Source organism: Haemorhous mexicanus, chromosome 6 (assembly GCF_027477595.1).
Source record: "Haemorhous mexicanus isolate bHaeMex1 chromosome 6, bHaeMex1.pri, whole genome shotgun sequence".
NCBI lineage: Eukaryota > Metazoa > Chordata > Aves > Passeriformes > Fringillidae > Haemorhous > Haemorhous mexicanus.
In genome coordinates this window covers 12926348-12946216 of record NC_082346.1, presented here as the reverse complement: position 1 = coordinate 12946216, position 19869 = coordinate 12926348, and the positions used below count along the sequence as shown (strand labels likewise).

General features: G+C 46.9%; 2 protein-coding genes across 4 annotated transcripts; one reads left to right on the top strand and one right to left on the bottom strand.

Moving 5' to 3' along the window:
* Positions 1-1172: 1172 nt before the first annotated feature.
* TALDO1 (transaldolase 1) lies at positions 1173-7698 on the top strand. The gene is made up of 8 exons (XM_059848819.1): positions 1173-1350; positions 3378-3501; positions 3918-4025; positions 4590-4721; positions 5141-5316; positions 5447-5644; positions 6775-6920; positions 7433-7698. Exons 1-8 carry the CDS (start codon positions 1254-1256, stop codon positions 7463-7465), a joined length of 1014 nt encoding a protein of 337 aa, XP_059704802.1. The 5' UTR covers positions 1173-1253; the 3' UTR covers positions 7466-7698.
* A 4386-nt stretch (positions 7699-12084) lies between these two features.
* Positions 12085-19641, bottom strand: GATD1 (glutamine amidotransferase class 1 domain containing 1). 3 transcript variants are annotated; one of them, XM_059848820.1, is made up of 8 exons: positions 19520-19641; positions 18005-18081; positions 17509-17614; positions 16874-16981; positions 16012-16106; positions 14758-14851; positions 13892-14003; positions 12085-13375 (listed from the first exon to the last, which is right to left on the bottom strand). In XM_059848820.1, exons 1-8 carry the CDS (start codon positions 19575-19577, stop codon positions 13366-13368), a joined length of 660 nt encoding a protein of 219 aa, XP_059704803.1. In that variant the 5' UTR covers positions 19578-19641; the 3' UTR covers positions 12085-13365. The 3 variants fall into 3 exon arrangements, with proteins under 3 accessions (XP_059704803.1, XP_059704805.1, XP_059704806.1); XM_059848822.1 differs by having other exon boundaries at positions 12085-13372; XM_059848823.1 differs by lacking the exon at positions 16874-16981.
* Between the last annotated feature and the right edge of the window lie 228 nt (positions 19642-19869).

The following is a 19869-nucleotide window of genomic DNA, read 5'->3' as shown; positions in this document are numbered from 1 at the left end:
GCAAAATGTCTGAAACCACACATTTGCTTTTGGGTTTGGGAACTGACATTCAACAGGAAGGGTGTTATGGCCTGGACAGCTGTGTTTTAAAAACAAAGGTGAAAATCTCACACATTGTAAGAATTAAGTACCAGAAAAGCTGCAAGCTGAACTCCTTTCCTTGTCTGGTTTAGTGGAAGATGTTCCACCCAAGGCAAGGGGTGGAACTGGATGGTCTTTAAAGTCCCTTCCAGCTCAAACCAGTCTGGGAATCTGTGATTCCATGACTCACAAGGGAAGCTCTCCTATTCCACGGCAAAGAAACCAGAGACAGTATGAACCTATTTCAATTCAAACAGCACATAAACCTAAAGCTTCTTTGAATTATTCTTTCTTGGGTTGGGCAAAACATGGAAAGATTGTACAAAAGCACATTCTTGCCTATCAGGAAGGGGAACTTCTGTGGCAGCTGTCCCAAGTGGAACAATATAGAAAGAGGGAACAGCATAACCTCATGACACAGCCAAGCGACAGATTCTCGGACATGTCCAACCAAGGGCCGGCCATCCTCTGCCTCAGGTGAACAACCACACTAACAAGATCACCTCCTCTACAGCCTAAATAAAGTTTAGGCAAACCAAGAGCCCAAAACACCTGCCCTGCTGGGTCGGGGGCTCTCTCAGCGGCTGGAGCTGTGCCCAAGCCATTTCGAACCTTGCCACGACGGCAGGGGAGGGAGCACAGAGCGCTGAGCTCCTGCAGCAGGGCAGCACCGGTGCGGCTCCGAGCCTTCCCTCACGGCCGTCTCCCCTCAGGGCCCGCCCGCCGCCATCTTGCGGCACTGGCGGCGCCCGGGCCCCGCGCGGCCATGAGGGACGGGTGCCTTGGGGGCAGGTCGGGCGCCGCGCCGGCCCTGGGGAAGATCCCCGGGTGGTTCTGGAGACCGGAGATGCTGGGGCCGGGAGGTCCCCGGGCCGGCAAAGCGCCGGACGCACTCAGCTGGGGACAATGGCGGCGTCAGGGTCGCCACGGCGACCGCCCGCCCCGACCCCCGGGCCCACGAACCAGCCAATCAGAATCGTTCTCCCTCCCGCTGCCCCGCCCCGGCTCCTCCCGGCCGCGTCCGCCTCGTGTCCGCCCTCCTGATTGGCCGCTGCGGCCCAGCCGGGCTGGGATTGGCGCGGGTGCGCGCGGGCCGCGGGTGCGCGCGCAGGCCGGTCCCCTCCGGGCACGCACCGTCCCTTATAGGCACGCGAGCCCCCACAGCCGCGGACATGTCGGTGTCCCCCGTGAAGCGGCAGAAGATGGAGTCGGTGCTGGATCAGCTCAAGCACCACACCACGGTGGTGGCCGACACCGGGGATTTTAACGGTGAGAGACGGCGCGAGGGGATCCTGTCACCCCATCTTCTCCGTAGCCCCCTCTCCCGCCCCCCTTCACGGAGAGTGGGCGCGCCCAGCCGAGGGGCGCGTGCTGGGGGGAGCGAACCACCCTGCGGCTGGAGGGGGGCGGGGGGAGGCGCTCGGTGGCGGCGCCGTGGTCCCCATTCCAGGGCAGATCCCGCCCAGGCGGGACATTTTCCAGAGCCTCCCGTGATCTTCTCCCACTTTGCCCTCGGGGTGCCCTGACCACCACGCTCAGCTCTGCGTGCTGTCAGACTCAAGCCAGGCTCTGCTGCGCTAGTGAATTCGGGTTTTCTTCCAGTGACCTGTCTCGGTCTGGGACGTGTTTGGGGTTTTTCCAAACTCAAGGCAACCCGTTCCAGCGGAGGGTGTCGCTGCCCGTGGCAGGGGGTGGAACTGGGCAATCTTTAAGGTCGCTTCCAACCCAATCATTACAGGATTATGTAAAAATAATGCCGGAGTGCTTTTGTTCCCCTTATCCTGTGAGAATGAGCCAGCACACTCCTCTCTGAGAAAGGGAGGTGGCCTTCGATTAAAAAGCCACTTGTTCCCAAGCTGTCACTGCCTGGCCCGGCGCGGACACGGAGCCTTCTCGGTCCATCAGAGCCAAGAACTCCCTCCCCTGGGTGTCTCTGGGTTGTGTAGAGCAGCCCTTGAATCCTGTCCTGTCCTCACCCGGGCCTGCAGTAATCCCTCCACTGCTTGCCTAATCCCGTTTCTGTAACAGTAAACAATCCTAAACAGCCACTGTCAAATGTCTTAAGAGCACTAACCTTAAGGTGGAGAGAGCACAGGGGTGGCAACAGCCCAGACACAGGAAAAAAACAAATCCCCAGGATGGCCAAGGGGATGTTTGTGTGCAGGTACAGTAAGGATTGTAGAATATCCCACAGGGATCATCGAGTCCAGCTCCTGGCCCTGCTCAGGACATCCCCAGGTTGTTCTCTGGGCCACTGTTATCAGCTGGGGGTTATTCTTAGAGCCCTAACAAGGCAAGAGCCTTACCTGGCTTGCTCCTGGCAGGTTCAGCCCTGGTGGAGGTGAACGTGGTTGTTGTTTCTGCTGCTTCCCAGTGGTGTGTGTAGAAGGTGTCAGTACAGATGCTTTAAGCAGTACCCACGTGAATTGAAGTTCTGAAGGAGCTGTTTGTATGGAGTGGACCTCACTCCAGGATCCTGATCATTGCCTGGGAGGGATCTGTGGAAAAACAAGGCTTATTTTTAGTGCAGTTGCACTCTCTCACTTGGGGTTTCATCCCTGTGTGGAAATGCCGAGGAGAAGGGCTGGTAATACAGATTTTGTTACTTTTTTGACATTTTAATTGTATTGTTGAAAGTGCTGAGCGACCTGCAGAGGCTCTGCCCTGTTTGCCCTGGTGCCAGGCTGTGACTACAGCCAGACAATGTGTGCCATAGCCTGCTGGAGCAAAACCTGGCATCACCTGTAACTGGCATAGTCCAGGGCTTAGGGTCAGACCAAGGGTCAAGTGTCTTCCTGGTAGGACAGGGAAACGAGAAGAGTAGATACTGAGAAACTGCAGCTGTGTGGAAAAGGTTTAAAAAGCAGTAAGAAAAGGTGCTGGAGCCTCACAGGTGAATTCACCTGTCCTGGCTCCATCAGTTGGACACAAACAAAAGCCTGAATTTCTGACTGCTTCAAGGGAAGGTCCCCTGTTCTTTATTCCCCTCTGTGACTCCTGGAGTTGGGAGCTGGGATGAAGTCTGGAAATTAGTACTATTTCTCTCCATCCATCATTTCTACAGGTTTATACTTTTGGGCCATTTCTGTAGTTTATAAACTTTAAAGTTTGCTGTGTCTTGTGACTGCAGCCCAGTTGTTCTGTGCTCTGGCACAAACCAGCCTTCAGGCAGTGTTTAAACACCACTGATGTGCTCTGTCATTAACAAGTGCTTACATTCTCACCTGCTTGAGCAAAACCCTTCTGATTTCTCAGGCTGGCTGGCTGTTTCAAACAGGCTGGTTTTCTTTCCTTAGCCATAGATGAGTACAAGCCCCTGGATGCCACCACAAACCCCTCCCTGATCCTTGCTGCAGCTCAGATGCCAGCATACCAGAAGCTTGTGGATGATGCTGTTGCCTATGGGAAGAAGCTTGGTGGGTAAGTAAAGAGGGGTTTCATCTCCTGTATTTAAAACAGACCTATATTTAAAATGCCTTCTTTATATACAAGCAACGTACTGGGGTTTCCCCCTCGTGTACTTGTGGGCTTGTCTCCTGCCCCAAAAGGCCTCAGCACTTGGAGAAAAATTCCTTAGGCCCATTCCAGCTGTGTTTTTCAGAAGTGCATCCTCATTTCCCAGCTCACACCTGGCCCTCCTTGCTCAGGAAAGCAACAGCAATATAGGAAAGAGAGTCCAAAGGCTAATCCTGCTGGCAGGCCAGGAGTGGTTCATTTGAACTCCGGAATTTAATGTTAAATGGGCTGTGAAATTTGATCTTCAAATCCACAGCAAAGTGTAAACTCACCTTTTTTTTATAAACCCCATAAATGCTTTTGCTCTTTGTGGTTTCCAGGTCAGAAGAGGAGCAGATCAAAAATGCTTCTGACAAACTTTTTGTGTTGTTTGGAGCTGAAATCCTGAAGAGGATACCTGGCCGTGTGTCCACAGAAGTAGATGCAAGGTTGGCTCTTTTCCCTCTGGGTGATCCTGGATATTTGTAAACACAAAAAGTAACCTGAGTTGGAGAAAGATTTTTTTTTTTTTGCCTAGAAGACCAGTGGGACTTACACTATTAATAATAAAGAGTGTGGATTTCCCTTAGTTTGACTAGAACTCTGTAACAAAAACAACTAGCACTGACCTTACATTTTCATAATCTTCCTCTTTCTGTTTAAGCAAGGGAAACCTCAAGTGTGAGGTTGTAGTTTTGCTAATTCTCTTCTATGTGATAATAGCTGCTCAATTTAGCAAGAGATCTGTTTGAAGAGTTTTTGCCAAGACTTGAATAGGACTTGGCTGTTAACTTGCTCAGTGCCAATTTATGTTAGTGCTCAGCTTCTGAATTCATTATGAGAAACTTCCTTCTTGAAAGGCTGACAGTCCAGGAGGGATCTGAGAACACAAACCTGCTGTTGGCATCTAAATGCTGATAAAACAGGATAATGTTTTCCCATGGGGCCTTGGGGCAGAGAATTAAAAAAATAATAATAAATCAGTTTTAAACAATGCTGCTCTTTCCCTAAAGGTTGTCCTTTGATAAGGAAGGAATGATTCAAAGAGCAAGGCGCCTCATCGACCTCTACAAGGAAGTAGGGGTTGGTAAAGATCGGATTCTCATCAAGCTCTCTTCAACGTGGGAAGGAATCCAGGCTGGCAGGTAAGGCTGTGTGTGCCTGGTGTGCTGATTCATGGCATGCTCCTGCCTGTCCACAGGCACTGACATCGGATTCTGCACTTGAATAAACAGCAGTGCTGAAAGCACGGCATGAGGAAGTCTGTCATGAGCACAGAAGGTGCCCTGCCACAGCTTGCTGTTGAAATAGGCAAAGTTTCTTCATACAAGGGCCAGGCCACAGTTTCCTGAAATACCCTGCTAAGCTGGCTGCATTTGGCTAGAGGAACAGCATTAACAAAGCAGAGTTTGGCAGCACGAAACATTTGTTGTTAGCTGACAACTTGTGCACCCCATTCCTAAATTAACTCAGGGAATTCAGCAGTTTGAACTTAGCAGCTCGTTCCTGAATATGAATTCTGTAGGTGAGCAAAGTGCTGTTCTAAGCCAGCCTGTGTCTGCAGGGTTCTGGAGGCCGAGCATGGGATTCACTGCAACATGACCTTGCTGTTCTCCTTTGCTCAGGCTGTTGCCTGTGCTGAAGCTGGAGTTACTCTGATTTCCCCGTTCGTGGGACGGATCCTGGACTGGTACGTCGCAAATGGAGACAAGAAAACCTACGAGCCTTCGGAGGATCCAGGTGAGCACACTGCTGAGAAAACAACAGCTGCTCAAACAGTTTACTCATAAAAATCCTCTTATGGCAAATGCTGGGTTAGAGCATGTTCTAAATAATCATTTACAATAAAGTTGCTGGTTTCTACTTGTAGGAGTGAAGAGTGTCACCAAGATCTATAACTACTACAAAAAGTTTGGCTACAAAACCATCGTGATGGGCGCCTCGTTTCGCAACACGGGCCAGATCAAAGCGCTCACGGGCTGTGACTATCTCACCATTTCACCCAAGCTCCTGGCAGAGCTCAGCAAAGAGCATGTCAAGTTAACTCCCACACTCAGTGTCAAAGAGGGTGAGTCTGCTCCTGGGGACTTGTTCTGACTTCCTTTCTTCTGCAATGTTGAGAGTCTGGGGTTCTGGTCAATGCTGTGGTACTTGCTGCCATCCTGCTTTAGAGATACATCAAATTTCCTAGAGGAAATATTGTAGCCTCAGAAGGAAATACTGTAGCCTCAGTGCAATATCACTGCTACAACTGCTGACACTGAGCACTAATTGGACTATAATGGGTTTGGCGTGTGCTTCCATACTCTGCACCGCTCCCCATGAGACAGGGCAGAGGGGAGGAAAGTTAATCTGCACATGCTCAGGATGAAATTTTACTGAACAGCAGCAAAAATGCCCAACTTGATTTCATCTTAATCTCTAGACATGCCAAGAGGTGTTTTCCCTCCAGAAATTAGAAACTAAACATACACAAGACTGAGTGATTTGATCTGGTGACACTGTGCCAACGATGCCTTGGAATCCTTGCTCCCTTTACACTCCTTCAAGCCCAGGTTGGATAGGGCTTGGAACAATCTGGGAGAGTGGATGGTGTCCCTGCTTGTGGCCAGGGAGTGGAACTGAATGGGCTTTAAGGTTCCTTTCCACCCAAATAATTCAATGATTCTGATACTCTCCCTTTTCTGCAGCCTCATTAAAATGCTGGTTTACATCTCAAAGCAGCTCTGTGCACAGCTGTAGCCATGGGTTGCTGCCCACAGGCTGCTGCTGGCCTAGGAGCCTGCTATCAAGTGAGCTTTTGTTAGTTCCTGCCAAATAATCAAAGCCCTGATTGTTCAGAATATTTGCTTAGAACATCTCACTGCTGTGGGGTGGTTACACAATTCCTTAGAACAGGCCTGGAACTGCTGTGCCATTCTGCAGCAGGTACAAGATAATGACACACACAAACACTATTTTAGGATAAACTGATTTATTAGGCTACCTTTTTCTTTTTTCTTCTTGTTCTCCTCCAGCCATATCAGGAGCACTTTCAATCTCACATCCCAGACTATGCTCCTTCAGCAAGTCATACTGAATGTATTTAAAATTTTTCCAACACACAGAATGGTCAGAACTCAAGACAATTTTAGGAAGTCTGAATTTGGTAAGAATCTCATCACCTGGTCTGTTTCTTTTTCTACTTCTCCTGCACAGCTCAGGCGTGTGATCTTGAGAAGATGCACCTGGATGAGAAGGCATTCCGCTGGCACCACAACGAGGACCAGATGGCTGTGGAAAAGCTCTCTGATGGCATCAGGAGATTTGCTGCAGATGCAGTTAAGCTGGAGAGGATGTTAAAGGTAGATATCATGCTCCTCCCATGTACTGCAGCCAGCCTGGTGTGGCTGAGGATTAAACAAGTCTGGGCAGGTCTTTGGACAGGTTATGTAGGACAGGCCACCTAAATTCAGTGAACTTGGTAAGCCTCACTGCATGCCAAGGAAGAACTGGTGCCAGGTGTGAGCTATGCCTGCAGCTTGAGCCGCAGGACTGGCAGCTCATCAGGATAACTGTCAAAGTGAGAAGGCCCTTAAATCTGATTCTGAGCTGTCAGCAGCAGCACAGGACACAAATAATCTGCAGGTAGTGAGCTGGAAATAAATCATGTTTGTACTTGCAGGCACTAAGAAAGAGCAGATCTGCTGTCAAAGCCTTATGTCAGATTGTGGAGAGGCTTTCACATAGAATTCATCAAACTATGTTTTTTGGGGAAGAAATACTCAGATACCTGATCTAGGCACTTGGTGACTGGCAGCTCCATGCAGCATTCCCAAACTCTTACTCAGCTGTGCTTTGTTTATTCTTTTTCTAGGAGCGAATGTTCAGCGCTGAAAACGGAAAATAAAAAAAAAGAAGAAATAATAATCAGCATTTCCCTGAGTGCTCCAAGCTGAGGTGGATCACCTGAGGTTCAGTGGATGTACAAATGTCTTACCTGTACAAGTATCATGCTGTGTATGGATAGATTTCTGTATCATGCTTTTTTTTTTTTATCAATTTGCAAAGGGACAAATGGAATTTCAAATTTTTGTGGCACTTTTGTCAATACATGCAAATTAAAACCGACTTGCCTTGTAACATGGTCGATTCATTGCTGCAGGAGACGCCTGATAAAATTTTAATTTTCAAATTCCTTATTAAGTCTTCAGTCCTAACACATTGAAGAAAACAGTTTTTAATTTCAGGTTGTTTTAAAGAGCAAACACAGATTTCACAAGCCCCTCTTGGTACAAAACCCACCAACACTCCTGTGAGACATATATATATGTCAAAATATCTATGTGTATCTTATTTGTTTATATAGATCCTGTTCTATGAAGAGGAGACAAGAACAAGTGATAGGACAAGAAGGAAATGGCCTCAAGTTATGCCAGGGAAGGTTTAGATTGGATATTAGGGAACATTCCTTCACTGAAAGCTGTGCAAGCTGGCACAGCTGCCCAGGGCTGAGTCCCCATCCCTGGAGAGATTTAAAAGATACGTGGATGTGGCACCTGGGGACAGGGATAGTAGTGCCCTTGGCAGTGCTGGGGCAATGGCTGGACTTGATGGTCTCAGCAGTCTTTCCAACCTCAGTGATGCATTCCGTGGTTCTATGAGATCCCTGCTCATACAAGGATGCAATTTGCTGTTTCCTGAAAAAGTTGCCTGAACATACAACAAAGGGAGAAAAGGCAGCAGTGTGGCTCCAGCACTGATAGCCACGTGCTCAGTCCAGACCAAGGGAGCCACTAATCCACCCCCAGTGTGACACAGCAGCTCTGCTGTCAGCACATCCAGAAAAACCTGGGAGCTGCTGTTCCAGCCAAAGGGACAGCAGCTACAATGAGACACAGATAGCTGGTGCTGCCCTCCCAGTCTGCCAGAGGGAGCTGAAGTCCCCAGGGGCCTCATCCAGACCCTCTATCCTACAGCTGTTGGCAAGGGGGGAAGCAGACCAGGCAGAAAGCAGACTGCCCAAAGGGAGGTGACCTTTTTTCCTGTCAAAGTCAAGCCAGCACTAAAAGCTTGACCCTGCCCCTCCCTACAGCCATCGCACCCCCCCTGCACATCCCTTCTCAATTTAACCAATTTTGCATTTTTCAGTTTTACTAAACTGAGAATTCCAAGAGGGGTTCCTAGAATTGTTTGGGTTGGAAGGGGACCTTGAAGACCATCTCATTCCATCTCCTGCCTTGAGAAGGTTGCTGTGCTCTAACACACTGCACCCACCAGGGCAGGGCAGGGATTCGGGCACATAGAATTTGGGGACTTGGTGCTACCAAACTGGCTGGTCAGAGGCTTGGAGCCTCTGGAATAAATGGCCCTTCTTCCCCCTGAGTGAGGCAAGAACCTTCATGCATGGAATCTGTCCCCTCACATATCTGAGACACAACTGGGTCAGTAACACCGTGCAGCTCAAATGAAACTGAAGCATTGCAGAAGGTGCTCAAGAGAGAATGAAATACTGCAGTGAAAGGGGAAAAAGAAAAGGAGGTAGGAAAAGGTGTCTGAGTAACAGTGAAGCCTTTCTCCACTTACCAACAGGTGCCTCTCAAGAGCTGAGGAGGCAAGGGGGGTCACGAGGTCAGTCACGGGATCCCTTCCTTCCTGTGGTGGCAGCTGGTGTTTCCTCCTCAGCACTGGGGCTTTTTCTGCAGCACAGATGGGATGTTGTGAGGGGCCTGACATCCGTGGCTAAACCACAAAGTCCACATCCTTTCTGAAAAAAAACCCAAGCACCACATAAACCTTCAGCTTGTACAGCTCTTTAGTCAGTCACACAAAGTGTGTTCACTCCTTAACTCTTCCTCAACTTCCCCTTTCTTCAGCAGATGGAGGGATCTCTCCCAGGGCCCTGTCTGTGCCCTGCTTACAAACTCCTGGGATTTCCCAGATTCCCATAACTCCTCAGATTAAGAAATCAGGAGATGTCTCTCGTCTCCCAGGAAGGTCTGTGGCTCTCACAGTCACAAGGACAGGAGTCAGGAATTAGGGGCAGATACAATGTGTATGTTTGGAGAAATCCTAAAGAATCAGTAGATAAACTTTAAAGCATTGATTTTAAAATGACAGCACCTTTCCCAGCCTTTCCTTATGGTGGCTGCTCTCTGATTCCAACATCCAGCTCTGTGCAAACACACAAAGCTTGGAGGGGGGGGTTGGAAAAGCTTTTCCTTCCTCCTCCAGCTATGCCTTGCATCCCATCACACACTGTGCTAAGGGAGACACACTGCTGCTCCCAGCACTTCCTCCATTCTTGACACAGGGTACAGGAAAGCAGAGCTGTTGGAAGAACAGACACAATAAGTACATCCATTTATATTCATCTTCCCAACATGGAATTTAATTTTAAATTAGTCCTTAGATTCACTGGTTATGTCTATCCAATACAGCCATTACAAGCCAGTATGGATGGCACCAAACCCAGACAGTTCCATTTGAAATTTTCAAGTAAATCAGGACCAAAGAGCCACTTCCATCTCTTCTGGCCCTTGTTTGAATGCACACAAGATAAACAAAGCACCAGATTCCATTAAAAAAAAAAAAGTTTTTTATTACAAGATTATACTGTAGAAGCTCCAAAGAAAAAATCTTAATTAAATATGTTAATACACAAATTGAATGCTGGTATTACCAACAACCACCAGCTGCAGACAGGGCCAGAGCTCAAATATCTTGTCAGGATCCTCAAAAACACAAAAACTGAGGTCATACCCACAGGCAGGTCTTGGGGCCCTGTTTTCCACAGTTAAGCACCTTCCCAACTGCTGCACCAGCACCCCTCTTCCCAGCTCAGGTGTAAAGGCTCCCATACCTCAGGGATGGTGGGCTGTCCTCTTTTTGGTGAAGAAATCCTTTGTGGGGTGCAGGACAGCAGTACTCCTTTACAGCTGTGAGCCAACATCCAAGAAAACTCCTCATCCCCTTGGATTCATCCTGCTCCACGTGCTGCAGGGGCACTCTGATGCTTCTAGCAGGTACCTCCATATCTGCCTGTAAAAACATCAGAGGAAAACAGAGGATGTGGTGCCAGCTATTAAGCCCAGAGAAGAGGTAACACTGTAAGTCACAAAAAAATAAATCAGCAAAACCCTGGAAAATGAAACCAACCCCCACCCAAAATAAATAAAACAACAGAACCCACCAGCTGGATGTTACCAGGAGCAGATTTCCAAGGAAACAAGCCTGCCTGGTAACACTCCTAGGACCAAAGCACCACGCACTGCACAACAAAATGCTGAAACAATAAAGGTTTGTGTGGGATGAAAATCTCTCAAGTTTGAAGGTTTTCAATTCTTTGGGAAACAAAGAAGAGAGATAAAAGGCCCTCAGTATAAACCCCACTGCTTGGATGCCTGGGGTGGGATTGTTCACAGGGCTCCTCAGCTGGACAAGGCACAAGGTACAGAAGATACAAACTGAGGTACCTAAATTACTCCCACAGGAAGATTAAAATGCAAGAATTATTCAAAAATCCTTGCTCTTTATGTAATGCCAGTTCATGATTTTAGTTGATGTAAATACCTTTTAGGGAAAGAAAAGAAAATAGCAAATAAACTATCAACTTTTACATTTGTAGAATAAAATTAACACGGAAAATGAACAGAATAAAACTTTCCTGAAAATACCTGGATGGCATTCAACAACTTTGTGTTTCTTATGTTCATTTGTTCTTCTTTCCCCACAGTTTTCTTTGAACATTTTTTTTCCAATCCCTGGCTAAAATTGGTCATACTGTACAAGAACTTAAGAGCTATCATCACTAATGGCCTCAAATTGTGCCAGAGGAAGTTTAGGTTGGATATTAAGGAAGATTTCTTCATGGAAAGGGACATCAAGCAGTGGAACAGGCTGCCCAGTCACCACCCCTGGAAGGGTTCAGAAAACACATGGATGTGATACCTGAGGTTGAGTGGTGAACACGGTGGTGGTGCTGCACGGATGCTTGGGCTTGATCTTAAAAGCTCTTTTCCAACCTAAATTCCATGATTCTGTGACTCAGGTGGCTTCCAGTTTGTCAGCATGACTTGTGAAGGTGACACAATCCAGCCCACCACATCCAGAGCCACCTCACACAGCTGCTGGCCCACACCTGCACACATCACCTCTCCAGCCACTTGCTGCCTGACCACACCTTTCTCCCCCAATTTTCCCAAGAGCAACTTTATGGCTGAGGAGATAAAAGTGGATGTGTGATGGGAAAGAGTGAAAATACACACAAGAACTCATCTTTTTTCTGCTCTCGTATGGGAGGAAAAAGAAATCACCATCAAGTCCCCAGGCAGTGTGCTTTGTCCAACTTCCTGACAGAGGCACAAGCAGAGCAATTCCAGCAGGTCCTGGATGCCACAAAATAAGGAAAAATTGTACAACAGGGGACTGAACAAAGCATGTAGAGGTCTGAATGCTGTTTGCTCACCTAGCAGCAGATGAATGAGCCTGGACAGAACCTCATTTAAGGAATAAAAACAGGACACAGGGTAGACACCAATGTTCTATTTTTACAGGTAAGCAGAGAAAAGATGTAGCAATTTTGGCAAAATCCCATGGAAACAAAGACCCTAAGGAAATACAGTCTCCCACTTCACAAACAAGATGTGGCTTTCCAGACTGAAAGTATTTCCTGAGGCTGTCAACATCAAATCCCCATGATGGCTTGTCAGGAATGAAGATTTAAATTATCAGAGCTCATTGATAATTTAATATCTATCAAAGCACAATTTTAACTTCAAATTCTAGTTTTCACTTCCATCAATGCCAAAGTTCTGTAAGCTGGGCTCCAGAATGCAACAGCAGAAGACCCAGCAAAACCCACAGCAGTCTGTCTTTTCAAATCACACTGAATTCTTGAGACAGACCTAAAAAAAATAGGATTTACACAGAAAAGAGAAAATTTCCCTACTTGATGATTTGTTAGAACTGAAATATTGTAATATCCTGGTAAGAAAACAAAAATGCAGCCCCATTTCTTTAGGGCACTGGATAAATGCTGCCCACAATTCCAAGAGGGAAGGAAAATCAATTATCTGAAAGTTAATTTATCTACTTTCCAATAATTTTGTAAGTTTGAGCCTGCAACAATTTTAAAAAGTCTCAGTCTGGTTATTCCTTTCCACGCTCAGCTTCAAGCCACACCTGCAGCTCAGAAGGAAGGAGTAGTCCAGACTCCACCCAACAGCTGGGTCCTCAGATGGGACCCACATTAGCCACCTGCATTTTTCAGTGCCCTAGTCCACAAAATTCCAGCAAGAGACAGCAGCAGTGTACTCCCAGAGAGGAGTATTTCCAAGAGAACAAAACCCACAACATAAGCAGCACAAAAGAGAACAAATAAACAATTGTAGGACCATGTTAAAAAAAAGGCTGAGCAAACTTTCTGAACACAATTCCAGCGATGTGAACAGGAAGAAAACAAGGGCATGCTGTGCACCAGCACAATGCCAACCCAGAGCAAGGGCTTCAGCTTCAGCAATTTGTATTCACAGCACCAACTTTTGGGGGGTTTTGAGAAGACAATTCCCCACATCTGTAAACTGAGGGTCTAGAGAAGCAGTGAGAAAATGGAGAAGCAAAAATATAAGGGGGTGTCCCAGCTGCTTCTGACAACCTTCATCCATTCCATCCACACAGAACCTGACACTGCCACAGTCACTTCAGAGTCCAGGACAGGGGTTCAGAGGGGTGCTTTATCCAGGTCACAGCCATGGAAATCCTCAGCCTGCTGGCTCCTCATCCATCCTCTTTGCAAACAGACCTTCCCCTTCATTTCCTGCTGAAGGAAACACACCCAGACATGACAGGACCTGTTAGTGTACACAGGACAGGACTGGTACCACACACTCACCTGAGCAAAAGAAGAGGTTTGTGGTTATTCATATGGGCTCTTCTATCTCACAAGATGACACTCAAACAAGCCAAACCATTTCCAAAGAAATTAAATACATTCATTCCCAGAATGAGTGACTCAAAGCCAGCCTGCCAAAGCTCAAGAAACAAGAGATGTTTCCCTGAACAGAAATGTTTGGAGAAGCCTATTCAGCATTTTACTTTGCCAGTTCCACTACAGCTGTGCATTTCCCCACACATTTTCATCTTTTTCTTTTCAATAATCAAATGCTCTTTGCCAAAAGACACAGCTGGCTGGCTGGCTGGATCAAACAGAAGTGACACACACCTCAGCAGAAAACCAAGGGGAAACACCCCTTCTGAGAGACAGTATTCCTGAAACCAAAAAAAAAAAAAGCTCACCACTGGCTGTTCCCAGTTCTTATGCCCCATCTTGCCTCACCTGACATTGCAAAGAATCAGAAGGTTCTGGACAGCAGGAAGGGTGGAATTCTCATTCTGTCCTGTCACCAGGTGCCTATCCAGCACCACATGGACAGCATCCGGGCTGCTGGCTGAACACAGGAGGAAAAACACAGGGACTGCGTCAGAGGACACGAGCTCGGGGCCAGGATCACACCCCTGATAAACCCAACTCAACACATAACTATTATGGCCAGACAGATTTGCTGGGGGCTGATCTATTACTCCAGTAGAGAGGGGCAGTCTCAAGCCCCTCATCCTGAAAAAATTTCCCTAGGAAATCCTTTTCTGAAAGGACAGGACTGGGTCCTTGATTCAGTTAACAGCAGGTGGGTAAAGTACACATATCAGGAGATTTTCATAATGAAAAACTCAAAGTATGTATTTGAAAGCCACAATCACCTCACAATACAACACAAACTCATCTTATGCCAGACACGACCTGTGATAATCATGCTACAAAAATTAAATACTCATTTTCTGGTCAATTACAACACCCCAGTGAGCTCAGATCTACCAGCAACTGCTCAGCACCCCAAATAGAATTTTTAAGTTTCCTCATTCCAAACAGACTCCCAGACTGGTTTGGGTTGGAAGAGATCCTAAAGTTCATCCAGTCCCATCCCCCTGCCTCAGGGAGGGACACCTCCCACTATCCAATGTTGCTCCAAGCCCTGTCCAAGCTGGCCTTGCAAATGAGCAGTGACATACTGGCAAATGAGGCAATGGGAATGCCAGATGAGAGATCCTGCCAGAATCCTGCTCAGCTGGACACAACCAGCACACAAACACTCATTTCCCGAGGGAGACACAAAGTGCCCATCCCAGACACCAGGCATGACCCACCACTGAATGTAGCTCCAGAATCCTTCACAAAATCCTCCACAATAATGGACAAACTGGCAAAATTTGGCTGCCTCACCAGCTCGTACACAGAGGGCTGAAATAGATCAAAAGGGAATTAGTTTGGCTGGCTTTTTTACAGAAAAAGCCAAGCAAAACCAGCACATATTTCCCTGAAATTTATATTTCTGTTCCCTCTACTATTCACCCAGCAAAATTATCACAAGCAGCTTTGATGGATTTTGTGCAGGGAGCAAACTGGAAACTCTTAAGTGAGTTAAGTAAAGAGGAAATAACACCACCTAACAATTTCTGCAGGTGTGATTAACTTCAGGAAGGCACAGACCTGTCTGTCCATGGAACACAATTATTTGGACACAGATGCTGTGCCACCTGCAGAGTCCAAACCCAGTAATCCATGTTGGAATGAATATGGGAAACAGCTTACAGACAGAAAATTTAGGAGCACTTAGAATTTTAATACACAAAAGGAAGGAATTTAATTTTATGGTTTCCACAGCAACCATAGCTAGGCCACAACATGATTTAAATTATTTCATCATGGACTGTAACAATCCACAGAGAATCATAAATAATCCTTAACTCAAATAGAAGCACATGAGAGCACTAATAACTTTTGTGAGTCACAAAATCCTTATTTCTTATCTTTCCATGTAAATTTTCCACACTAGAAAGCTGTACAGAGTGAAGCTGTTGCACCACTCTGACACTATAAAATGGGCTGTGAGGTCAGAGCATATAAAATAAAGTATCAGCAGTAACTGGCTGCTTTAATTGCAAGCCAGTTTGTACAAACAGCCTTTTTTCCTAAAACTTCTTCTAACTTTTCACCTGAGACTGCCTCTGCCTTTTAAAGAGAAACAGTACTTTGAGAAATATAACTTATCCCCAGCATTCATTAAACAAACAAAAATTTTTTGTAAGTCCTAAACAACAAATGCAAAGAGCTGCAGCAGGAATTTCCAGCTCTTTTTTTTTTTTTTTTGCTTCAGTTTAAAGTTTACTGAACAACCAGAGGGAAAGCATTCCCCACATGCCACTCAAGTGGGACAAACCCTTCATGCACTCAGTGCTGGGCCCCTTGTCAAAGAGAACTCTGCACATCTTGCACAAGCCAAGGGTACCAAACTGATAATTCATATTTACAGGAAGTTCCTGGGTGAGACCAAAACCACCAGAAATCACCCAGCAAAAAAAGCCCCCAAACAGCAAAAACAAGGTAAAAGCTTAGCTTACCCCTGTCAGGCTGTATCCCTGGAAAACCCAGGATTTATCCTCATTGGTGGCACAACACAAAGCTGCCACTCCCTGTCCCACAGCACAGATAGGCTCTAGAAAAGAATTAAAGCATATTTGTGAGCATCTCCAAATACTTAAAACACAGGTGTGTGTGTGTGGTGAGCCTCATGCTGCCCTCCTGCAGTGAAGATACACTGCACTGATAATGCTCCTTTAGCTTGTAGGGGCTTTCCTGTACACTGCAGGAGCAATCATTGTCTATCATAAGAATTGCTACAATTATTTTATTACTATTACAGTAAGAGGAAGAACAATGACTGCAGATTTTAACTCCAAGTCCAGAGACAGCTCCACAAATGCTCAAATGTGGAGCACACCCCAAGTCTTGATTAACTGCAGCCTTAATGATGATCCTCGGACATTCCTCACTTGGCTCTGAGCCTTCAATGCTGCTGATTTGGACAGAGCTGTTTCTGTACCACTGTAAGGCAGCAAATCCTTCTTCTGAGACAAGATACTGGCATTGCTCCCTAAGATACTTTAAGACCTCTTTTTTCTTTTCAAGGCTCCCTTTTTCCTATTTAAGACACGTTAGGACATTTTTTTTTTTCCTTTTAGGACTCCCTTTCTGCTTTTTAAGACATTTTAGGACACTTTTTTTTTTCTTTTAAGTCTCCCTTTCCTTTTTTAAAGGCCCATTAAGGCATTTGTTTCCCCCCTTGACATCTCCTTTTTCCTTCCCAGTTTGGAATGCTCCTCAGCCACGCAAACACTCTGAAGTGTCTGGAAGGCAGCCATCCTGCAGAGGCAGCACAGGAGCCCTGTCTCATTTACCCAGCCCCCGAGGACGTTCACCTACTGCTCTCAGTGCTGAAGTGCTGCAGGATCTTGGCCAGGTACCCACTGTTGGCCAGGTCAGTCACAGCCCCGGGGCAGTTTGGGATCAGCAGGGCGTGGTACCGAGCCCCTGGGCAGGAAAGCAGGAACAGATTGTTGGACAGGTAAAAAACCCAAAAAACCTGACCATAAATCCACTGCATGTTTGGGAAAAAAGGACAAACCCACATAAATCAGTTAAAAATTACCTAAAAAACCTAATAAAGCTACACAGAAGAGAGAAAAAGGTCCTTCTTAGGACAAGGGACATACATTTTTAATGAGCCCTGATGACTCAAGCAAAACTTACAACTGTTCTGTCTGCTGGCTCCTACTCCAGCAAAACATTTATTTTTAACAAGTAACAATGTATTGTGTGCTTATATACAACACAGACATTATTTGTATATATTACATATACATTAACAGAGAATGACCATTCCAAAATAAATAACAAAATTGCAAAGCAGTTGCTTGGACTTCCTCTTAAATAAAGAGTAAACCAACAACTGCAGCTCTTGAAACACAACTTTCCTGCCTTTTCTGTGTCATTCTTCCCTAAAATCCTGGCCCTAAGCAGGCCCTGTCTCCCAGACAGGCCCGTGGTGACACCCTTACCATCAATGGACTCCAGCTTGGCGGGGCTGGCGTAGGATTTCATGCGGAAGTCCTGGATCCAGCGCGTGTTGCCCTCGTTCACACCCACAATGTCAATGGGCTTCCCCTGGGGACAACACGGGTCACACACCCTGGTCAGCATCACCGCACAAGCATCCAGGACACTTCTGAAGGACGGCCACGTGGGATTTTGAGATGCTTTCAGCTCTCCAAAACCTGAAGTTTTCCATTTTCCCCACTGAATTCGTGCTAATGGTTTTCCCTCCACTCTTTGTGGGAACAGATACTGGACAGAGAAGTCCAAATCCACGCTACAGAAACGCTGCAGTCACTTTGGTATTAAAAAACCAGAATTAAACAGGTCCCTTAATGTCTACGGCCAATAAAGCACCTCTCAATAAATTTATATTACAATTATTACATTATTTTTTTCATTGCAACTGAGATATCATTTGGTTTCAGGCTGAAATCACAGGATTTGTCCATTTTCACTCACCCCGGGTGTTGCCACTTGCAGGTTAAAGGCAGAGCTGGCCAGAGTAAAGCAGTGAAGGAAGGACTGGGCTGAAACACCTGGAAAACAGATTCCAACACCTTAGGGAGACAACAGTGATAGTTTAATGCAGGCCACGCTTTATCCAGTGTGAAAAACGCCAATCACTTGTTTCTAAATTTTTAAAAGTTTAATTATAATAAAATGGTTATAAAAATAGTAATACAATTAGAGCAATAATAATTTGGACAATTTGAATTAGGACAATATGAGAGAATAGAAACAAAGAGTTATGGACATCCAAGTACCTTTTTCTGGGCAGCATAAGCCTGAAAAAGGACCCCTGTTAACAAAGGATTAACCCTTAAAAGCAATAACCTGTTGAATATTCATACACCTCATACATTATGCATAAATTGAATATTCATACACCTCATATATAATGCATAAATTCCATTCAAACAAAGGATCTGGTCTGGTCATCATCAACTTCTTCCTCCTAATCCTAAAGCACCTTAGATCTTTAGCTAGGCAGGAAGAACTCAGTTTCTTCTGATAAGAGAACAATAAATTTCTTTTCGCTGATAGATTTAGGTGTCCTGTGACTGCTATCTGGTGCGAGTGCCTCATTCCTTTCTTTAAAAAAATCCTGCTTACATAGTTCTTATTTTAACTACAAAAGTCACCTTTTAACTACAAAATTACATTATTCATATTATTAAAATGTTAATACAGCATTACTAATCAATACAACAAAATACATATAGTAAATATCTGCATAGAGCCATATAATATGCACATTTCACATCCAGCAAAGTACACAAGCTTGGGTGTTTGCTCATCTTGAAAGCTCTAAATAAATTCAGATGATTGTCAGGATTTAATGATTTTAAGACATCAGAAATGTACAGCCGTCATTACAGGAACAGAATCCTGGAATGATTTGGGCTGGGAGGGACCCTAAAGCACATCTGGTACCCCTGCGATGGCCAAGGACACCTTGCAGCGCCCCAGGTTGCTCTAAGCCCTGTCCAAACTGGCCTTGAACACTTCCAGGGATGGGGCAGCCACAGTTTCCCAGGGCGATCCGCACCAGGGCCTCAGCACCCTCACAGGTAAAGATTCTTTCCCCAAACACCCAATCTGAGCCGACCCTCCTTCCCCTCAAAACCACTAAAGCCGCACGCAGAGGAGCCGAGCAGCACAGCTGCGCATGGCGGCCACACCTGCAGCGCAGATGTGCGCGGACGGAAAAGCAGCACAGCTGTGCAGCGAGGGCACACGTGCGGCTGCACAGCCCGGCTGCAGTGTCACCCACACGGGACACCCACGGGGCAAGGGCCGTGGGCCGGGCACACGAGGGACACGCCGCGACAGCCGCAGCGGGGACAGCCCCGCCCCGCTCGGCTCCGCCCCGCCCGCCGCGGCGCTGGGAAGGGACGGGGAGCGCGGGACACCCGCAGAGGCCGGAGCGGCGGCTCCCCGCGAACCGGCGGGGCCCCCCCGAGAGCGTCTCACCCGCGGTGGCGGCGCTGGCGACGATGAGGCAGGAGGGCTTGGCCAGCCGCTCCGACATGGCGGGGCCGGGGCCTGAGGGCAGCGGCGGAGCCTCACGATACCGCGCGTGCGCAGTGCGGGGAGCGCTGAGGGGCGGGGAAAGCGCGCGAAATCCCGAGGGAGGCGGGAAAGCGCGGGAAGCGCTGAGGGGGCGCTGCCGCCGCCGGGAGCTTTGGAAGCCCTCGGATGTCCCGAGAATCCCCTAGTGCCACGTCCCATCGGCAACTGTCGCTGTTTCCTTAGTTCCCCACCTCCGTAAACCTCAGTGCTCCGTTTCTGCATTTGCATCTGTCATCCCTGTGTGAATTTAA

Bases quoted from the DNA above. Each gene is read 5' to 3' on its own strand.
- TALDO1 (XM_059848819.1), top strand. From the start codon at position 1,254: ATGTCGGTGTCCCCCGTGAAGCGGCAGAAGATGGAGTCGGTGCTGGAT. The intron at 5,317-5,446 runs GTGAGCACACTG...TTCTACTTGTAG, and splicing joins CGAGCCTTCGGAGGATCCAG to GAGTGAAGAGTGTCACCAAG. The intron at 6,921-7,432 runs GTAGATATCATG...TTCTTTTTCTAG, and splicing joins AGCTGGAGAGGATGTTAAAG to GAGCGAATGTTCAGCGCTGA.
- GATD1 (XM_059848820.1), bottom strand. From the start codon at position 19,577: ATGTCGGAGCGGCTGGCCAAGCCCTCCTGCCTCATCGTCGCCAGCGCC. The intron at 18,082-19,519 runs GTGAGACGCTCT...TCTGTTTTCCAG, and splicing joins CGCCAGCGCCGCCACCGCGG to GTGTTTCAGCCCAGTCCTTC. The intron at 14,852-16,011 runs GTAAGCTAAGCT...GATCTATTTCAG, and splicing joins AGGGATACAGCCTGACAGGG to CCCTCTGTGTACGAGCTGGT.